The sequence below is a fragment of the Ochotona curzoniae genome, unplaced genomic scaffold (genome assembly GCF_017591425.1).
Source record: "Ochotona curzoniae isolate NIBS_2020 unplaced genomic scaffold, NIBS_Ocur_1.0 contig_2927, whole genome shotgun sequence".
Taxonomy (NCBI): Eukaryota; Metazoa; Chordata; class Mammalia; order Lagomorpha; family Ochotonidae; genus Ochotona; species Ochotona curzoniae.
Genome location: NW_024465654.1, coordinates 7,255,001 through 7,273,279, shown reverse-complemented (window position 1 = coordinate 7,273,279; position 18,279 = coordinate 7,255,001). Strand labels below are relative to the sequence as shown.

General features: G+C 47.7%; 1 protein-coding gene across 1 annotated transcript in view; it reads left to right on the top strand.

Annotated features, from left to right (window-relative positions):
* The window catches only part of NELL2 (neural EGFL like 2), a 168,778-nt gene that overhangs the window by 33,913 nt on the left and 116,586 nt on the right, over positions 1-18,279 (top strand). The window contains exon 3 of the mRNA XM_040979035.1: positions 9,224-9,374. Within this exon, the coding sequence (XP_040834969.1) occupies positions 9,224-9,374 (151 nt within the window). The remainder of the gene's footprint in view (positions 1-9,223; positions 9,375-18,279) is intronic.

Here is an 18,279-nt window from a genome sequence, read left to right as displayed (position 1 = left end):
TGACTCCCTGCTTGTGGCCTGGGAAATCAGTGGAGGACAGTTCAAGGCCTTGGGACCTGCCACCCACGTGGGAGACTTCGGAGAAGCTCCTAGTTCCTGGCTCCTGGCTTCAGATTGATTTAGCTCTGGCTATTGTGGCCACTTGCAGAGTGAACCAGCAGATGGAGGATCTTTCTCTCTCTCCTCCTTTCTATAAATCTGACTTTCCAATGAAAATAAATACATCTTTTTTAAAGGTGACAAGTCAAAAGAGCTGTACATTTGTGTGGTGCAGGATCGATGCTTGCCATTTGTACATCACCCATGTTTGTGCTGACCTTACGCATAGAATCTGTTCTGAAATCACCACATGTGAGTGACAGTGGCTGATGTTTAGGAAATTGCGATTTTCTGACTGTCAGGGTCCTGTCATCAACATTGTTTCTGACATCCTGCAGTGCTTTGGCAATTACCAAGGCAGCAAATCCAGGGATGATATTTCCCAGTGGGGTTCCTTACCTTCACAGAACATTTTCATGCTGCATAATCTAGCTGCTTGAAGACAGGATGAATTTAACTGGCCCTTTGGACCTCAGTTTCCAGGTAGAGTTGAAAGGTGAAGGAAGTGAGCAGTGAGTTGAAACTTTTCTGGAAGCTTCTGCAGTGTTGTAATGAGGCTACCCCACACAGGGCCCCCGAAGACCTGTTGATGTGAGCACCCTTCGAAGGTGACTGGTGATTCCTGCTTCTGCCTTAAAGTGACTAAGATATTACCGTAAAACTAGCTCCGTATCTGTCTCCAGGGCCGTGTGAGAATAGGAATTGCTTGGATGCAGCCAATTTGATGCATTTGCTAATTTGGTAAAGAAACAGCATTTCTATTACTAAGAGCAAGACAGAACAGACAGGGCTTTAACAGCCACCAAGTGCTGTAAAATAATCTATATCTATATCTATATCTGTATCTGTATCTGTATCTGTATCTGTATCTATATCTATATCTGTATCTCTATCTCTATCTCTATCTCTATCTCTATCTCTATCTCTATCTCTATCTGTCTCTGTCTCTATCTCTATCTCTATCTCTATCTCTATATCTATATCTATAATCTGTATCTATAATCTGTATCTACATCTATATCTATATCTATAATCTGTATCTATAATCTGTATCTATATCTATAATCTGTATCTCTAATCTGTATCTACATCTATATCTATATCTGTATCTACCTCTACCTCTACCTCTAGAGAGATATTATATATAGATATATAGAAAAGCATCTGACAGGTGGACCAACTTACCAAGAACCATCTGCATTCTTGCATAGTGCTGCTTCTGGTGACAGCCACCCAGATGTTCAGCTCTGGAAGTGCCTCAGTGACATGACAGAGGGAGGGACTGACCCTGTGGGTTAAGATACTGCCAGCAGTACTGGCTTCCCGTGTGAGCACAGGTCTTGGTGTTCACTTGTGATTCCAATTCTTGCTAATGTACCTGAGGAAGCACTATAAAAGGCCTAAGTGCTTGGCCCCTGCTACCCTTGTGGGACAAGCTGGAGTTCCAGGGTTTGACCAGGCCGAGATGAGTGACGTGAGTGCTGGCTTCTCCACTCACCTGATAGCCACCTGGAGTGCCAGGGTTCAGGACATATAGTGTCAACTGGGCTCAGCTCGTAGTACTGCAGCTGACTGGCACTGTGACAGTTTTGTAGAGTGGTCATGGCTAGGACGGGGTCCTGCTAGAAGTGAGGATGCTGTGGAGCATCCGCAGTGCAGAGAAGTTGCTGTGGCAACAAAGAATCAGGTGCAGACATGTTGAGTGCTGACCAGAGCTGCACCTCACCCCCACGAAGTGAGCACTTGGTGGCTGCTCACGAAGTGAGCTCAGCACCATGCCTCAGAGGGCAGATAACTCAGCACATGGCGGCCTTGTTCATTCAGTGAATATCCTCAGGGAACTTGCTGTATACCAGGCACCAGCCAGGTCCTGAAGGCCTGTCTGTTCTGGCCTTCAGCTTGCACAGACCTTGCTAGCCAGCTGGACCACCTGGTGCTGCATGAGCCTCCCTTCTTTCAAGGTAAAGTTGTTCTCATAGAGAAGCCCGTCATTGTGTTGTAAAGGAAGAGCAATACCAGCCCAGCTTTCCCTCCCCACTGCTCCAAACCTGAGCCCCACAGGCCCCACTTGCTGGTTCCGGTACAAGTACTGGTGGTGTCTGCCCCCTCAGGGCTGCCTAGCCAGGGAATCCTCGTCCAGCACTGTTCCTTACCTTCTCAGGTAGTGGGCATCTAGCTGTGTGTTTGCCAGTGCTGAGATCCCTGCATTTCTTTTGGGCTTTCCTCCTGTACTGTGGATAAATTGCCAGGGGCCTCTTGGGCTTCTGTGGCCTAAAGTGGCCTAGGGAGAGGAGTGCTATCCCCTAGTTGTTTGCCAAGGAGGCTCCTGGGGGCTGAGGTCGGGGGTGGTGGCAGGGGCTGAGCGGACTTGGGACCTCCTCTGCTAGGATGGAACTGACTGGAATGTGCTGTGCTGATGGCTGCTATCTGGAGTCTGCTGGAAAACCACTGCTCCTCCCTCCTGCCTGCCCTCCCTGCTCCTCTTGTCACTGGACCTTCTGCTGTGACTGTCTTCATTGATACCGAGTCTGTGAAACGTCGACCATAGTCTGTGGTCAATTCCTGACCCCCATGGAGCATCCTCCACTCCCTAGAGTGTATGCTCTGCTGGGGCAAACACTGGCAAGTGCCTCCATGTGCCACATGGCTTCCTACCACATGCTCTGCCTGAATGTTTCTTCTGCCTGCTCAGCCAGCCCAGTCCACCACTGCCTTTGTGACCACTGGATGCTGAGCTGCTAGTCTGTCCTTGAGATCTAGTGCAGCCTGCTGGATGATTCCTGGAGTCAGGAGCAGCCATCCCTGTAGCAGAGGACCTAACCACCAAAGTCAGTACACTTTGTGCAGAGATGCAGGCCGGGGTCCTACAGAGTGATCCGCTTGAGTTGGATTGGTACATGGCCAGTGAGATGTGGTGTGTGCAGAGGAGTTCGTGTGAGGACATGTGCACAGTTGTATAGACACACTTGTGGGTGTGTATGCTGCATTTGTGTCTTTATTGTTTTTGCCTATACCTTATGGAACAAGAGAGGAAATGACATAAGAGTGTATGTCTAAGTTAGTTTGTACAGTAAGCAGGAAGGCATGAGAATGAGAATATGTGAATGAATCATGGTGTATTAGTCTTTAAATAGGAAATGTGTTACCAATGTTTAGGTATAATTTTCCTGATTGGCAATGGAAACTGTGTCTTATACATATATATGTGTAATTCAGAGATAAGCATGTCGATGTGATGGATGCTGAGGTACAAACACCCATGTTATCTTCCAAATGTTAGAAAGGAGATGTTTTTGTGGAAGTGGAATATAAACCAAAGAACATTCAGGCTTAAGTCCCATTCAGATATTCAGTGTTCCAAGCTGGGACTGATGGGTCGTGGGGCTTGGTAGTTGGCTCGGGCTGTGCCTTTTAGACCCTCTGCATAGCCTGAGGCCAGGCTCCGGTCATCGGATTTAGGAGGTGGCCAGGCGGTGCCTTAGCTGTGTGGGCCTTCCCTGAGCACTTGGCTCCTGGGAGCATCAGGAGGGGTGGGAGGCGGTGTCTGTGCTCACAGCCAATAACAGCAGCATGCTGGGAAGAGACATTAACCCAAGTAGGCTAACTGCTTCTCTGTGCTCTGCTGCTGTAGTCACCATGTACAAGAGAAGGGCAGGGCAGACTTCTGGCTTTCACAGGGCTTCATGTCAGCTCTCAGCAGTTACACAGGAACGCAACAGGTGCAGCACTGGGAACTGGCAGGAACGTGTCCAAGGCACTCGGCTGGGAGGAAGCTGGGGTGATGACATGGACTCCTAACTGCTGTCATGTGATTCTTTTTGTGCCAGAGAGGAAACCCTTGCAGAGCAGCAGCTTGGAGTCGCTGCTGAGGGCAAGAGTGGTTGTTGCTAGGTACGGCCATGCGCCAGGGAGTTGGCAGCTCATGGGAACGGAGCAGCGTTCTCAAAATGATCATCCTCATTTCTGTGTGCTTAGTATGTATTTGTTGACTTAATGAAAGTGAATGAGAAACTGGAGACCACCTTAGTCTAAGAGTGGGCACTTGGAGAACTCCGTTCCTTAGCGTGGGAGACATGCACGTGCTACAGAATCAGCTGGAGACTTCTGGGAGTCAGAGAAGCAGCTCCGGACCTTGGGTTGCCTCAGGTAGCAAGTCCAAAGTTGAACTCAGCCTCTGCATCCACCATTTCTAAAGCAGAGGGGTTTGTTGAGCTCACAGATCTGGAGGTTGGGAGTGAAGGCCTCAGCCTGTGGTATCACTTGCAGAATGGTGGAGGAGAACGGCGGTGTGCAGTGAGAAAACACGTGGCGCATGGCCTCACTTTCTGACACGTCCCACCTTTGAGTCATCAGCACAGTCCCCCAAGAAGTGCACTGCTCTCTCTTAGGACTTTATCACCCTCGAAGGTCCCAACTGTCCATCCACACCATTGGGTTGATGATGAAATGCAGCCTGAGCTTTGGAGCTTTGAAGACAAGCCCTGTTGATATCTAGCAAACCCTGAGTCACCCAGGGCTTGTATTCACAGTGGTGAAAAGAGGGCCAGCTCTACGCAAAACTTGACAGTAGTGGGGTTAGGGTGGGTGTGAGGGTGAGCGGGAGGTGGGCTGGTGCCCAGGCACCATGATCAGCTGGCTCTGGAGCTCCAGGGGAGGCAGACGACTCTTGGGAGATGGAACATCCAGCACTGTCCAGCAGAGTCCACTTGTTCCCAAGGTGGAGATGCTGGTACTGTGTCAGAATCCATATTGAGCATGGGGGCCAGAGTGGAGTCCTCAGCCAGGCTGCTGAGGCTTGGGGGCGTGGACTGGCCACCAGGGCGGCACTGAGAAGTTGTCAGAGGCCTCTCTTGTTGTGGAACCTCTGAACAAAAGTTTTACCTCTAAGGCTCACTTCTGGTTTTCTGGCATTGTGATCCGAAGTGACTCAGAAATGGAGGGAGGAGGCAAGGGTGGGGACCAACACGCTGTTTGGAGAAGCTCGTGACAACTGTTTTTTACCCTCGATACTGCACGGTGCTGTTTTCTTTCTGTCTTGCAGTGAAAATAATTATAATAGAAAAGTGCAGCTCAATTTTGAAAGGGTGATTAATCATGGTAACTGATCCTTTGGTATCTTGTTATTCTGAAATGATTTGGTTATTATAATTAAAGCTGGATAAAAGCAGAACAAACTCTCCAAATTGATGTCTCAGGTCAAACTAAGGGGAAGATGCAATTGTGCATTTCAGCACTTTGGCTCAGGGTAATTGATGGGGCACCATGTTTTGTCTGTGGCTACTCAGCAAACATCCTGTTAGCGTCTGCTTGTGTAGTCTGGTGTTTGCACAGTTCAGAACCCGCACAGTTTATGGACGGAAAAACCATTTAAAAAGCTGTATCCATCATCGTTAGCAATTAATAGATGCATCCCAGGAAGCCCACCTTGATTGTGCAAGGCTTACTTTCATCTCTTCATGCTGATGACCAGAACCACGTCCAAACATCAGTGCATGTGTGAGCAGAACGGGAACTAGCTGTCCGAGAGAGCATGTTTGTCTCTCAGGGACTGTGTGAATGTTTTTATCAGACCTTAAACAAAATAAAGAAGTGGCTTCTCATTCAGTTTTCATTTCTCAGAAATTATGTGCAGTTGTCATTTTGCATTTAGATTTCCTAGTTTAATAATTGAACACTTTAATTTGTGCATGTGCATTTAAGATAAATCTAGGTACTAAAGACAGGGTTATTTCAAAAATAAAGTCACCTAATTAATGAATTTATAGGTTTTGATGATAAAGTAATTTGCTCATTTAAGCCCTGCCTCATATATCAAAAAATGATGTCAGGTTATACAGTTACTTAAGGAACCAAAACCAACGGAGGGTTATGGGAATTAACTTATGTCAGTGTATCTTGTGCATGTTATTAATTGGGTAAAAATGGATGTGCTTAAGATGTCTCAGGATTCTAGAACAGAAGGAAGTCAGAAGGGACCAAATCATGGCTGCAAGGTGGGAACTGATGACTCCCCAGGAACCGCCCCAGGTGAGAGGAATGAGCAGGAACACTGTCCTGGGGGAGAAGGACTGGGAAGAAGGTGTCCCCAGTGTTGTCCAGTTGCTCTCATCCTCTGGCTCACTTCCGAAATGTCTGTGATGTTTGGGCCAGGCCAAACCTGGGAGTGGGAAACTCAGTCCAGGCCTCACCTCGGGGCAGGCAGCCCAGCACTTGAGCCATGACCACTGCATCCCATGGTGCACATCCGCAGGAAGCTGGTGGTAGGAGTGCAGTCAGTCACACCAAGACTGACAAGAACAGAAGGTCTGTTTTTAAGATTAGTTTTATTGGAGAGGCAGATTTACATAGAGGAAGAGATAAATAATTATCTCCTGTCTGTTGGTTTACTCTCCTAGTGGCTGCAATGATCAGAGCTGAGCTAATCTGAAGCCAGGAACTTCTTCCAAGCTTCCCTCATGGGTGCAGAGTCTCAAGGCTTTGGGCCGTCCTCTGCTACTTTCCCAGGTCACAGGCAGGGAACTGGTTGGGAAGTGGAGCAGCTGGGACATGAACTGGTGCCCATATGGCATTCTGGCACATGCAAGGCAAGGATTTAACCACTGAGCCATTGTGCCAGTCCCAAGAACAGAAGTTCTAAGAGAAAACTTAACTTCAGTGTCCCCCAGCACTCAGTTGTGGAGCACCTGCTGTACAACAAGCTGGCAGATCCTAGCATGGATTCCAAGTGTCTTCTCCAAAGTACTCTCACACTCACCTGATGTCCATGCAAGGCTATCCCACTTACTTCTTTCCATGGACTGTTGGAAGAACCCTGGTGTGAGCTGATGTTTGGTGAGCACTTGAATTCCCAAATATCTCAAGTGTTTTTCCTGCTTCTGGTTGTTTCCCTTCTGCCATGACCCCTCCTCTTCTGTGAGGTAGGCTTGAATGTGGGTTGAAGAGCTGTTTTTTAGGGGTTGATTTCCCCTTCTCCTGTGTGTCTTCTTCACATTGTTGGACACAGAGACTCGTGTGCTCCTGCTGATGCTTGGGCAGAGCCTGCTCTGTGGAGCCCTTTCCCATATCACCTTGAGGGCAACTGTGCAGAAATGGTGTTTCATCTAACATCAAAGCACAAAACAGAGGAAGCGCTTTAACTTCCCATGGGCCTCACCCCCAAAGGTTGAGATAACAACACACAGACTTTGGGTTTTCTGTCATTGAGTAGTATGAAAGTACAGCAGCTTCTAGAAGCTTCTCATCTCAAGTTCCACCTTGATAGGCAACTGGCTCATGTTGGTAAATCCCTTTCTCTGAGCTCAAGCTCTTGGACCAAGCTGTAGTGTGCCCCATAGGTCTGGCCCTCCAGTGTCTGGGGCCATCCTGTGAGTGGGAGTCCCCATGGATCTACGATTGCCTGAGTAGGTGTTCTTGTGGGTCTGCTCTCTTGAGTCTGGGACCACATAGGAGTCCCTGTGTGTCCAATTTTCTCTCATTTGTGTCAGATCACCAGTTCTAGCATAGGGGAATCCCAGTGGTAGATATGGCATGCAATGGAATTGACTGATGTGCATTCTGTTAATTTCACAGCCCTGCCCAGCAGTGGTTCTGGTCATGTACCCTCGCCAGGCCCTGCGCTTTCCTGCCATGCTATCCTCTGAGCTGTGCTTGTGTGGAGTAATACTTTACTCCTTCCTCTGGTGAAACTTTTTTTTTTTTAAAGTAAAGATGTATTTTTATTGTAAAGGTAGATTTAAAGAGAGAAGGAGAGTCAGAAAGAAAGATCTTCCCTCTGCTGGCTCACTTCCTAAATGGCCACAATGGTTGCAACTGAGCCAATCCAAAGCCAGGAGCCAGGAACTTCTTCCAAGTTTCCCACACAGGAGCAGGGTCCTAAGACCTTGAGCCATTCTCTACTGCTTTCCCAGGCCATGAGCAAGGAGCTGAATGGGAAATTAAGCAGCCATGACATGAACCAATGCCCATATGGGATTCTGGTGCTTGCAAGGAGAGGATTAGCTGATTGAGTCAACATATAGGGCTTCTGGTGAAAATTCTCAGGTCTCTCACAGGTGCAGGATTACCCTCCCCTGCAGTCTAGAGCAATTTGTCTCACTCTTTGTGATGGCATTCCATCCATTATGTTCATCCTTTACTCTTTTTTCAAGGATGTCTCAAGGGCACCTGTAGGCTGCTCTCCCAGCAAGACACTGAATAAGACTCTGCTGTTATTCTGCAGACCATGATGGACCTAAAAGAAGGGGCTGGGTGGATCCTCAGTGCAGTATGCAGAAGCTGCTCTTCTCCCTAGGGCTTCTGTGTGAAGCCTGTGTAGGTGCTTCCTGTTGTCATGGTGACCGGGAACTGGAGCCATAGACATCTAAAGACAGGGGTGGTGCTCTGACCACTCTGAACCAGGAACACGGTACTTGTGGAAGGCTGCCCTGCATCTTGTGGTCCTGTCTACCATAGCCTGGTGTACAGTGAGCAGTAGACTTGTCTTGTTCCTTCAGCTCTCTCTGTCCCTGTTGATTGTTGTGCCCTGAGCTAGTCCTGTGGAAATGCAGAGAAGTTTTCTGGAACTCAGTTCCATGCATTTCAACAAATACAGTGAGATGATCTGATCTTACAGCTTCATCTGTTGCACATAAGGTGGAGAGTGACTCATTTCAGTGATCCTTAAAAAAAATATTTATAGCAAACCTTCTGGCTAAAGACACCAATGTGGAGCATGGCACGTGGGTTTAAATCCTGCTTCCTGTTAGGAGTCAGGGATAGCAAATGGCAGCAGTGTGGTCCTTGGGGTCTTGACCTGGGGAACACACTGCCATTCTCCCGCTGGCCTTCACAGGGATGTGATTTCTGGGACACCGGAGCATGAGGAGAGAGCTTGGGTGTGGCTTCTCAGGTGCTTTGCCTTAGAGGTGGCGTTTTTGGAAACTGATTCTTCAGATACCAGCTCAGTAAGACTTGGAACTTACTGTTCTGTGTCAACTGGAGCATGTTGAAAGGTCGTACCTCAGGAGCCTGTACTGACCTGTACTCTTCGCTGGCCTGATGATGTGTTTGGGAAAATGTTGCATGCAAAAATCCTCTTTAAATCTGAGTTCCAGTCCATGCTTAGCACATGTTCATTCTGTTGCAGACACCCCCAGAAGCATCAAGGCGCCCACTGCCACAGCGGAGCAGTTTTTCCAGAAGCTGAGGAATAAACATGAGTTCACTGTGCTGGCCACCCTGAAGCAGGCCCCCTTAAATTCAGGAGTCATTCTCTCCATTCACCACTTGGATCACAGGTATGTGTACCTGGTTCTGAGAATACACTAAAGAGAGGCAGGCATAGCCAAAGCGTGGCAGGGAGTAGAGGCTGCTTGCACACAGAGCACCTTGCTGCATTGTGTGGCATCCTGGACACAAGCCAGCCATCGGCCTCGGAGCTTTCCAGCAGCTGCAGTTCCTATTGCTAAGAGCACCCAAGCTTACCCTAAACAGAGCCTGCCAGTTCTTGCATTCCTGCGTTAGAGAGTAGTTATTCATAGCGTGTGTGTGTGTGTGCACGCCTGCGCACATCACATGTTTGTATGTCTTCCCTCCTCCCTCCTTCCTTCCCTCTCTCGCTTTCTTCTCTCCTTTCTTTTTGGAGATTATCTGTGTTGGGAATTATCAGTTGCGATTTTAGTAGCTGGCCCAGAGCCCTTTCCCCTCACACCAGGTGGCAGGCACAGCTGTGCCCTTGTAGTCCTTCTGCTTCTGTGGAAGTGTTATTGTGGGCATGGATGGTCATGACACTTGTGACGGTAGGGGAAGAAATCTGTGCAGGGCACCTGGTCTCGACCTGAATCATTGCTAGAGGACCCCATGTGGCTTGATGTGGTCCCTTCTTGGAAGAAGAACCCCAGGGCTGGCAATGGATATTTCTTCACATTCCCTGTGGAAACCTGCTGCTTCAAGTGCTCCCTGCACGTTGGGGAAGTCAGGGAGCCTCTGCACACATCGCCATCCTCCTCTGTAACAGGGATTCTGATAGCACCTGCGGCCCAAGTCCTGGGCATGACTAACGTGTTGATAAGCATTAAGTGCTTTAATGCTCTGTCTGCAGGCGGGCAGAAAGCTCTTACATGGTTTCCCTTGTCAGAGATGAGGCAGCCTGGGACATAGCAAATCATTCCTAAATAGACATGTGAGAGCAGAAGCCAGAAGACAAGGAGACCACAGCACTGGGCTCTGAACCATCGACAGAGAGCCTTGGGGTTACCGTCTGTGCCTCTGAGGGCCAAAGGCAACACCTGCTCCTTAGGGTCCTGCAGCTTGGCCACTGGTTTTGTTTCGTTCCTCTCAAGGTAGAGCCTATACTCAAGGGTGGTGTGTTTTTCCTGATGTATATTACGGGTGGGGTGCATCTTTTCCTGGATGCGTATTGAGGGTGGGTCTGTCCTTTTCCTGGCCTTGAGGCAGATAGGAGAGGCAGAAGGAGGCCTGTTTGGGGGCTTCTCTGGTCATTGCTTGGGTATGCTAGCTTCCTGGAAACAAGTCTTCGAGTTCTGCTGGCAGCACTCTTCCCCTCGGCTGGCGTCATAGTCGTGATGATGGAGCAGAGTTTCTCGTGTTGGTAATGGGAACCCACGTAGTTGAACCCTCAGCACTGCTTCCCAGGGTGCCCGTGAGCAGATTGGGACTCTGATGTGGATCCTGTGGCTCCTGCCCCTGCCTTCAGGCCTGCCCCATGGTGTTCTGATCTACCTCTGACTTGAGAATGTTGAGCTTTTATGATTTTGTAAGTTTTGAATTTTTAGAGTGTTTTGTCTTTGTATCATCTGTCAGTTGGGTATCACTTGTCTGAATGGATTTCGTGGCTGAGCTGCGTGCATCTTTCTGTGATATAAAATGTGCTGTGTGTTTGTAGACACTTTCCACTCAACACTGTGCCTTGTTAGCTCGTGCTTGTTGGTGTTCCATCGTGGCAGAGACGGACTGCATGCGTTCTCGTCACAGCTCTGCACGCTGGCCCTGCCCCGTGGCCCTTCCTGTGAGTCTCGAGTTTCCTCTGTGCACTGAGGCATCCACCGACCCCATCACCTGCCGCATTTAGTTCCTCTTCCTGCTGTCATGGCTGCGCTTTTTCCTTTCTTGGCTGTTTCTTGTTCTCTTCTGTTTAGTTTCACAACTCCTGGATGTGTGTGCCCTCTGCACTTTCACAAGCATACTACCCACAGGATAGCAAGATAAGATACAGCATGCCACCGAGGGCAGAACACTCAGGGAACCCCATTAAGCAGTCCTGCCCCTCCCAGTTACACTGCTCCGTGTGCCCATGGTGCCTCCTTCACACACCTGATATACAGGCTGAGCTCACCATCATCCTTCCTGCGGCATAGCCCACGCCTGGTTGGGTAGCAGTCACTGTGGGCCATGTCAGAGGATGCTCATTTTCCTACTTCTGTGGGCCTGGGGACGGGGGTTAGCGTTCCCCCAATGCTCAGTTTTGCCTGCCTGGTAGAGCATGGCAGTGGGGAGTTGAGCTCAGAGCCAAGGCAGCTTCCTACATGTTGCTAAGAGTGTGGGCCAGACTCCCTCTGCCTTGCTTGGTTCCTGACTCCAGTCTTCTTCCATTAGCATCCTTGGCTCCCGTGTCCTCTGCCCTGGTGTCTGGTTAGATATACAGAGGAAGATATGGGCCATGCACCAGGATGGCACCAGGATGGCACTCAGGGCACTGTGCCTTGCATGCCCATGGACCATCTCGCCCACCATCTATATGCCCCTTCATCCTTTCCCTCTGCTTGCGCTTGTCATGATCAGGCCCCAACCCCATGCAGGTCTCTGTGAGGTTTCCACTTTATGGTTTTCATGAGTTCTTTTTCCATTAATTTCCTAGGTCGTTTTAGTTTTATGTCCTCCCCCACCCCCGCCATCAGCATTCTAACATATAATGACATATGCTATTATTTAAATGTTTCATGCATATGCATATGTGGTATTAAAATATCATTCACTAATGCTTGTGACTCTAACATGCTTGCTGAAACTTTTTGTGGTTTAAGTTTTGAATTGGTGACATATGTTATAATTCAAAACTAAAAAGGCATAACATGGTTCATGATAAGATGATCTGCCCCATGCCCTGCTGCCTGGTTGTGGGAGCGTGGCCAGGATTCTCCATGTGGGCTGGGGCTGTGGTGTGCAGGTTACGCTCCGCGCTTGCCACGGGAGCTCCCAGCCACTGGAGGCTTGAGCCAGCATGGGAAAGACCTCATGCCATCTCTCCTCCTGTCTGTCTGACTTTTCCTTTCCAATGAGGATATCTTGAGGAAGAAGGGGACACGCTCCATGTCCCGCAGTTGGCTGGGCTGGCGCTGTGCCGAACAGCTCCCTTGCTGGCTCCTGAGAACCAGTTCCGTGTATCAGGTGGGTGACAGGACTTGGAAGTGTGGAATGAGGCCAGGCTGTGAGCCTTCCAGCCCGAGATCTGCGAATGCCTCAGAACTGGGCTTTTAAAGCAGCAGTACACTCACCTCTGTACCAAGCTCCTGGTTGCTTCTCCTGTTCGTCTTCCTCAACGGGCTGAGGGAGCCCGTGCCCCAGGATTGTTCTCTTGGAGAACAGAGGCCATGTCATGTGGGCACCGGCTGGCACCACCTGCCATCTGGGTCCTGGATGCAGCCCCAGCCCTCTGCCCAGGGTCCCTGTGTGTGTGATGTTAATGCAGCTGACAGTACTTTCCAAGGCGATATTTGTTTTTTCAGGGTTTTTGATTTTTTTGGTTTTAGTTTTTTGCTGTCAAGTGTGTATTCCACTTGTGAGCTGCATTTCATCCTTCATGCTGTCGCCTGGACAGGTGTCACATACGCTGTGCAGAGGAGGAAGTGGGGAAAGGTTGCCCTGTTCCTGTTGATGGCCAGCCTCCTCTTTGCTGAAATGTCACTTGCCCCAGCATGGGAGTCATAGCTGCCTGCCAGGTCTACAGGGAACAGCTGCGAGTGACATATCTGCTAGTTTGGAAGGTGGGAACCCATCACACAGGAGACTAATGAGCTCTCTCTGGGCATGTGAAGTGAGCCATGGCTGGGCCAGAAGTGGGACAGGCAGCCCATCACAGCGCCCTGGCACTGCAGCACCCCAGCAGTGCACCACCTAGGCTTGGCTCTAAGACACGGCTCCAGACTGAGTGGCAGAGCTGGGGAAGGACCATGCCTGTGGTTTGCCAGGCCAGGCCTGTCTGTGCACCCTGGGAGAGCCTGAGACTACAGTCAAGCTCCTGGCCAGCATGGGGGCCTGCATGTGATGGCCTGGGTTAGGATGCTGGACCCTCCCCAGCTTGACTCACAACACCATCTGCCGCTCACAGCACCTGCTCATTGTTGCGATTTGCTGCCCATTGTCTTCACAGAATAAATTGAGAATCGGAAATAATTTTATTGTGTATGTTTGGTTAGCTGTTTCTTTGTGAACACAGGAGAGGAGTAATGCAGATAAAAAAGCATGGTGAAAAGTAGAAGTATCTGTGAGCAAAGATGAGAAGTCCTGCGGCCGGTCGCTGGAGTCCAGTGTCCCCTTGGTTGGTGCTTCCCCGGAGCACGATGTGCTTGGCCCTTCGGAGGTCTGGTGCACACACCTGGGTGATTGCTTTGTGTTTCCCCACACCTCGGTCCTGATGCTAGGACAGACTTGGGCTTTTGGTATACAGATTAATTCTCTCAGGGTTGTTACTGGAACTTCTGGCCCCCAAGTCTTATTGATGCCTCTGAATCTGAATGTTCCGTGAGCACCGCGAGCCGAAGCAAGCTGCGGCTGGCATGTGCAGACTCATGCAGCTACAGTGGCTTTCCCCCTGTGTGAGCAAGCTCACTGCACTGAGGTAAAGGTGACTGTCCTGTGTCCTGGGTAAGTGTGTCTTCATGTGCGAGGTTGAATAAAACGTGTTTTCAGATTGGTGAGTGCTTGCTATGAGTCAAGCTGCTTCTTTCCCTTAACGTTAGCAAGTAAAAATTGAACTTGCTGGTGATATTTGCTTGGCTTAATGATCCTGAACTAAAAAAACGACTTTGTTTATTATAGATAAAATTAACAGAGTGACATGAAAGCTGCTATACTTTTCAGCTTTTGGTTTCTCTCTAACAAATAACTTTAAAGATAATGGGATTCCTAAATTTCAAACTTAAAGTTCTATGTAATTACAGAAACTTTGATTTTGTCTTCTTCAAGCCTTTTGACACCAGCAACACTGCATCCGTAGCGCGTCTTGCACTAGGCCCTTGTTTGCAGAGACCCACTCTCTTGTATTGTAGTGTGTTTCAGCCTGCAGCCGTCATCACCGAGCAGGCGTGGCCGCACTCTCCTCAGGAGGCACAATTGACTTGGTTGGCTAAAGGGGTTCCTTCTACCTGGTGTGTGTGTGTCAGATCTGTAATGTGTGTGGAGTGCTGGGGGAGAATTACCCCACACATGGAGGTGTGACCATCTACCCATCTACCAACCAGCCCATGTGCTGTCTGCTCCTGCTGCACCTTCTGGGTGTTCCTGCACATGGAGGCAGGACTCGGAGATGCTCACACACTTGTCTGTTTTGGCTGTGCCTGGTTAGGGGCCCCTCTGTGTTGCATGCCTCCATCTGTTTTAAGTGTGTCTGGTTAGAGGACCCCAATATCTTACACAGTCCCGTTGCCTCTCCTCTCGTCGGTGCTGTGGCCCTGCTGTCTTCCCTGTCAGGGCTGTTGTGGAGCTGCTCTGACTGAGGAGGGAGCCTTCCGGTGCACCCCAGCTTGGTGCTCTGCTGGGGTGCCTGGGTTGCTGCGGCGTTTCTGTTCTAGTGCTGGTGAAGGTGACTTGGTCGCTGGAAGCTGTCACTGCAGCTTTGAATAATTACTCTGCGGCTTGTTGCTAGGGTTTTTATTTTACATTAAAATATTTCTCGTAAATAAAAAGGTTTTCTAAGCACTCTGTATTTACTTGGGAATGTGTGTTTTGAGATTGTTAGGTCAGTTATAACCTCAGTATTTCCTTTCCACCACTTGTGAAAGTGTTGACTCATCTAAATATTAGACTATAGTTCTTCCTGATTTTCTTCTGGCATGGGCTGATCATGATACATGATTTATTACCTAATGCCATGCGAGTTTCTTAAGTTGTTAGTCCAGAATTCTATTCTATTCTATTCTATTCTATTCTATTCTATTCTATTCTATTCTATTCCTTCCCTTCCCTTCCTTCCTTTTTTTTTCTTTGAGGAGAAAATGCATTAAATATGTCCATTCATGGTAAATGTAGTGAATTGTGGGCAAGGCCGTGCGTGCTGCTAGAGCTGCCTCTGGTGGACGTCACCAAGAACCCCCTCTGAATGCTATTTATTCAAGAGTTTATTGGGTGTCATTTCAACTAATTTGTTTGCAAATTATGTCTTTAAAATGATGTTTCTTGAGATCAGAGACTTTTTGGTTTTTAAACATACTGTGTACTTTTTAAAACTTATTTTCCTATCTGACCCTTTGAACCAATCTCAAGTTTATGTTAATATAGGTGAGAAATTAGAATATAAATTAAAAGTGTGGTTAATTATTCCCTCCCCCCTACTTCAGAACAGCCTCTGGTGTTTGTTCTGGCCGTTTCTCCATGATCGCTCACTCTGTACATGAATACGTGCTCAGTGTAGACCTTTTATGAAGGTGAAGGCCAACTGGTCAGTGCTCGCAAGTGGCTCGTCTTCCTGGGCGGATGTCAGACAGGAGGGTGATGTGATGGTGGACCTCGGCCCTCCCCTCCTGGTACCCACAGTTTATGTGAGTGTAGGAAGGCTCTGAAATCCATGCAGAGAGTATTTGTCATGTTTTTTGTTTTGTTTTTCATGTATTTTCCATGAACTTTTTAAAGAGTGTGCTGTGTAAACCTATATGCATGTGGTATATGTCTGATTTTTTAAGTGCTCTGAATAGATACATGAAATACACATGTCATGTTAAGTTTTAGTGCTGCGCAGTCTAATTAGTAAAGTGCCTACTTGCCCATTTTCTTCAAGAGTGATTTTAAGAATTTACCAGTTCAGCAAGGGACAAGCAACACTTACTGGTGCAGTTGAATATGCTTATTAGCCATTCACATTGTATTTTGTAAATCAGATTCTTTTGTACACTGTCCATTTTTATATATTATTTAAATTGATTTACTAAGAATTTTTATGCTTAATCTTCCTTGTCTTTCTTTTGCCTTAAATTTTTATGGTGTTTTGTGACGCATTAATTTTCTCAGAAAATTGGTATACAGTTCAGTCAGTAGTTTTTGGTCTGGAAGGTGGCATTATGTTATTGTAATATTGAGTAACATTTGTTGAGATAAGTGTTGTGCCCAGGAAGGTGAGTCGCCACCTTGGGCTCTTGCATTCCGTTGCACTGTGCCAGCCCAGGTCCTGGGGACTTCACTTCTGATCCCGCTTTCTGGTCATGCATCCCGAGAAGCAGAGAAGATGGCTCTCGTGCCTGGATCACTGCCAGCAGAGTGGGGGAGACCCAGATTGAGGTCTGGGCCCTTAGGTTTTGGCCAGCCCACACCCAACTATTTGTAGGCATTTGGCTGGTAAAACAGTAAATGAGATAGCTGTTTGTCTTTTAAGTAAATGGAAGCAAATAAATGAACATAAAGAAGATAAGGAATAATTTTACCTTCAAAAAGAAAAGAGAAGCTCCATTAGGAAAGAAAAGAAAAAGAAAAAAAAATTAAACTGTATAAAATTCCTGGTTGGCTGAATAGAGCTGGGTGTGATTTCAGGCCCTGGGCACTGTCTCCAGGCTCATGGGGAGGAGCTGGTTTTCCCAGCAGGTTCTTGGCTTTGCATTAGTGCTGCACGTGCACTTGTAAGCAAAAGCTGTTGAAGAGTGTCCTAACGATAGTGTGCTTGGGGATTCGGAAGGGGACAACATGGCCCCTGTTCTTAGCTTTCCATCTTCATTAGAACCACCATTTACAATGCAAGATCTATTCGAATGTGCTTCTCGTCTGGTAAGGCTGGATGGTGCTTGGGACGTACATGTGGGCCTGGTGGCCTGACAGAATGTCCAGCAGCCGACACTGCCTGCTCCGAAGGCCGTCTTCCAGCAGTGTGCTGCTTCTTTGCTGCGTCTCTCTGCTCATTGATGTCAAGCTGCTCAGGTGGCTGTAGGTTTGCAAGGACTGGCGTCTGTGTAAGGAACTCCATTCTTGGGTATAAACTTCTGAATCAGTTTAATTTTGTGAAAATGTCCCTTTGGGATTGTTGCTGAACTCTGCTCAGTTTTGTAGAGTAGTGAGTGTGGCTTTTCTGTCTTTTCCCCTGCCTGCCTTTGCGTAATCACCACTGCAGAGGGGACATGCATTATCCTGTGAGATTTACTCCTAGGACCCTTATGGGTTACGCTGCTGTTGAGATGGGAGCTTGTTCTGTATCAGTGAAACCTCTTCGGCAAGACTTCAATTGCTTTCTCTTCTGCTTTTGTGGCGAAACTGGGTTATTTGGATGCACCTCAAGAGCGTAACATCTTCAGTGTGCCGTCTAAGTTCCTTTTATTTCCTTCTTAGTCGGCCGTCCGTTGGCATGCACTGACGTTTCAGGAATCACTTCTGAGATGAATGCTAAGGGATTGTCATTATATATTTTAATTATTTGGCATTATAAACTTTACCTCTAAGTCTCCAGGTGTCAGTGTGACACTTCTCAAATGCTCTTTAGGCCCTTAAAACAATTTTAGAAATGGTTCATTTAAAAATTCTAATGATCTTTCTGTTATTGAGGAGATAACTTACTTTATCATCTGCTTTAAATATGATGGAATCTGAGAAAATGCATGAAATATTACTTTGCTATTTCTTGAAAACTTATCTGTTTGTGGGAGTGATTTTCATTGTACATTCAGCTTTAAAACAAATGTGAAAATTACTCAGGTCATTTAATATTATGTTTCTATTTTTTTGAGAAATGGATTTTCTTTTCAAGGAATGTGGCTTACTCAAATTTTCTGTTTTTCCAGTTTTCAAAGGCTGTGTAGTCTGAAAGGCTTGCCTGTTTCTCAAAACATTGCATCTGCCTATACAGGTTTTATATCTTCCTCCTTTTGTAATAGCTGTGGGGTCTGTAGTGGTGTCCCTTTTAAGTTCCTGTAGAGGTTTTACATAGCATGGAATACTTGTGTGCATAGAAGGGTTCAGTGTGATGTTTTGACGTGTACAGCACTGGGTGAT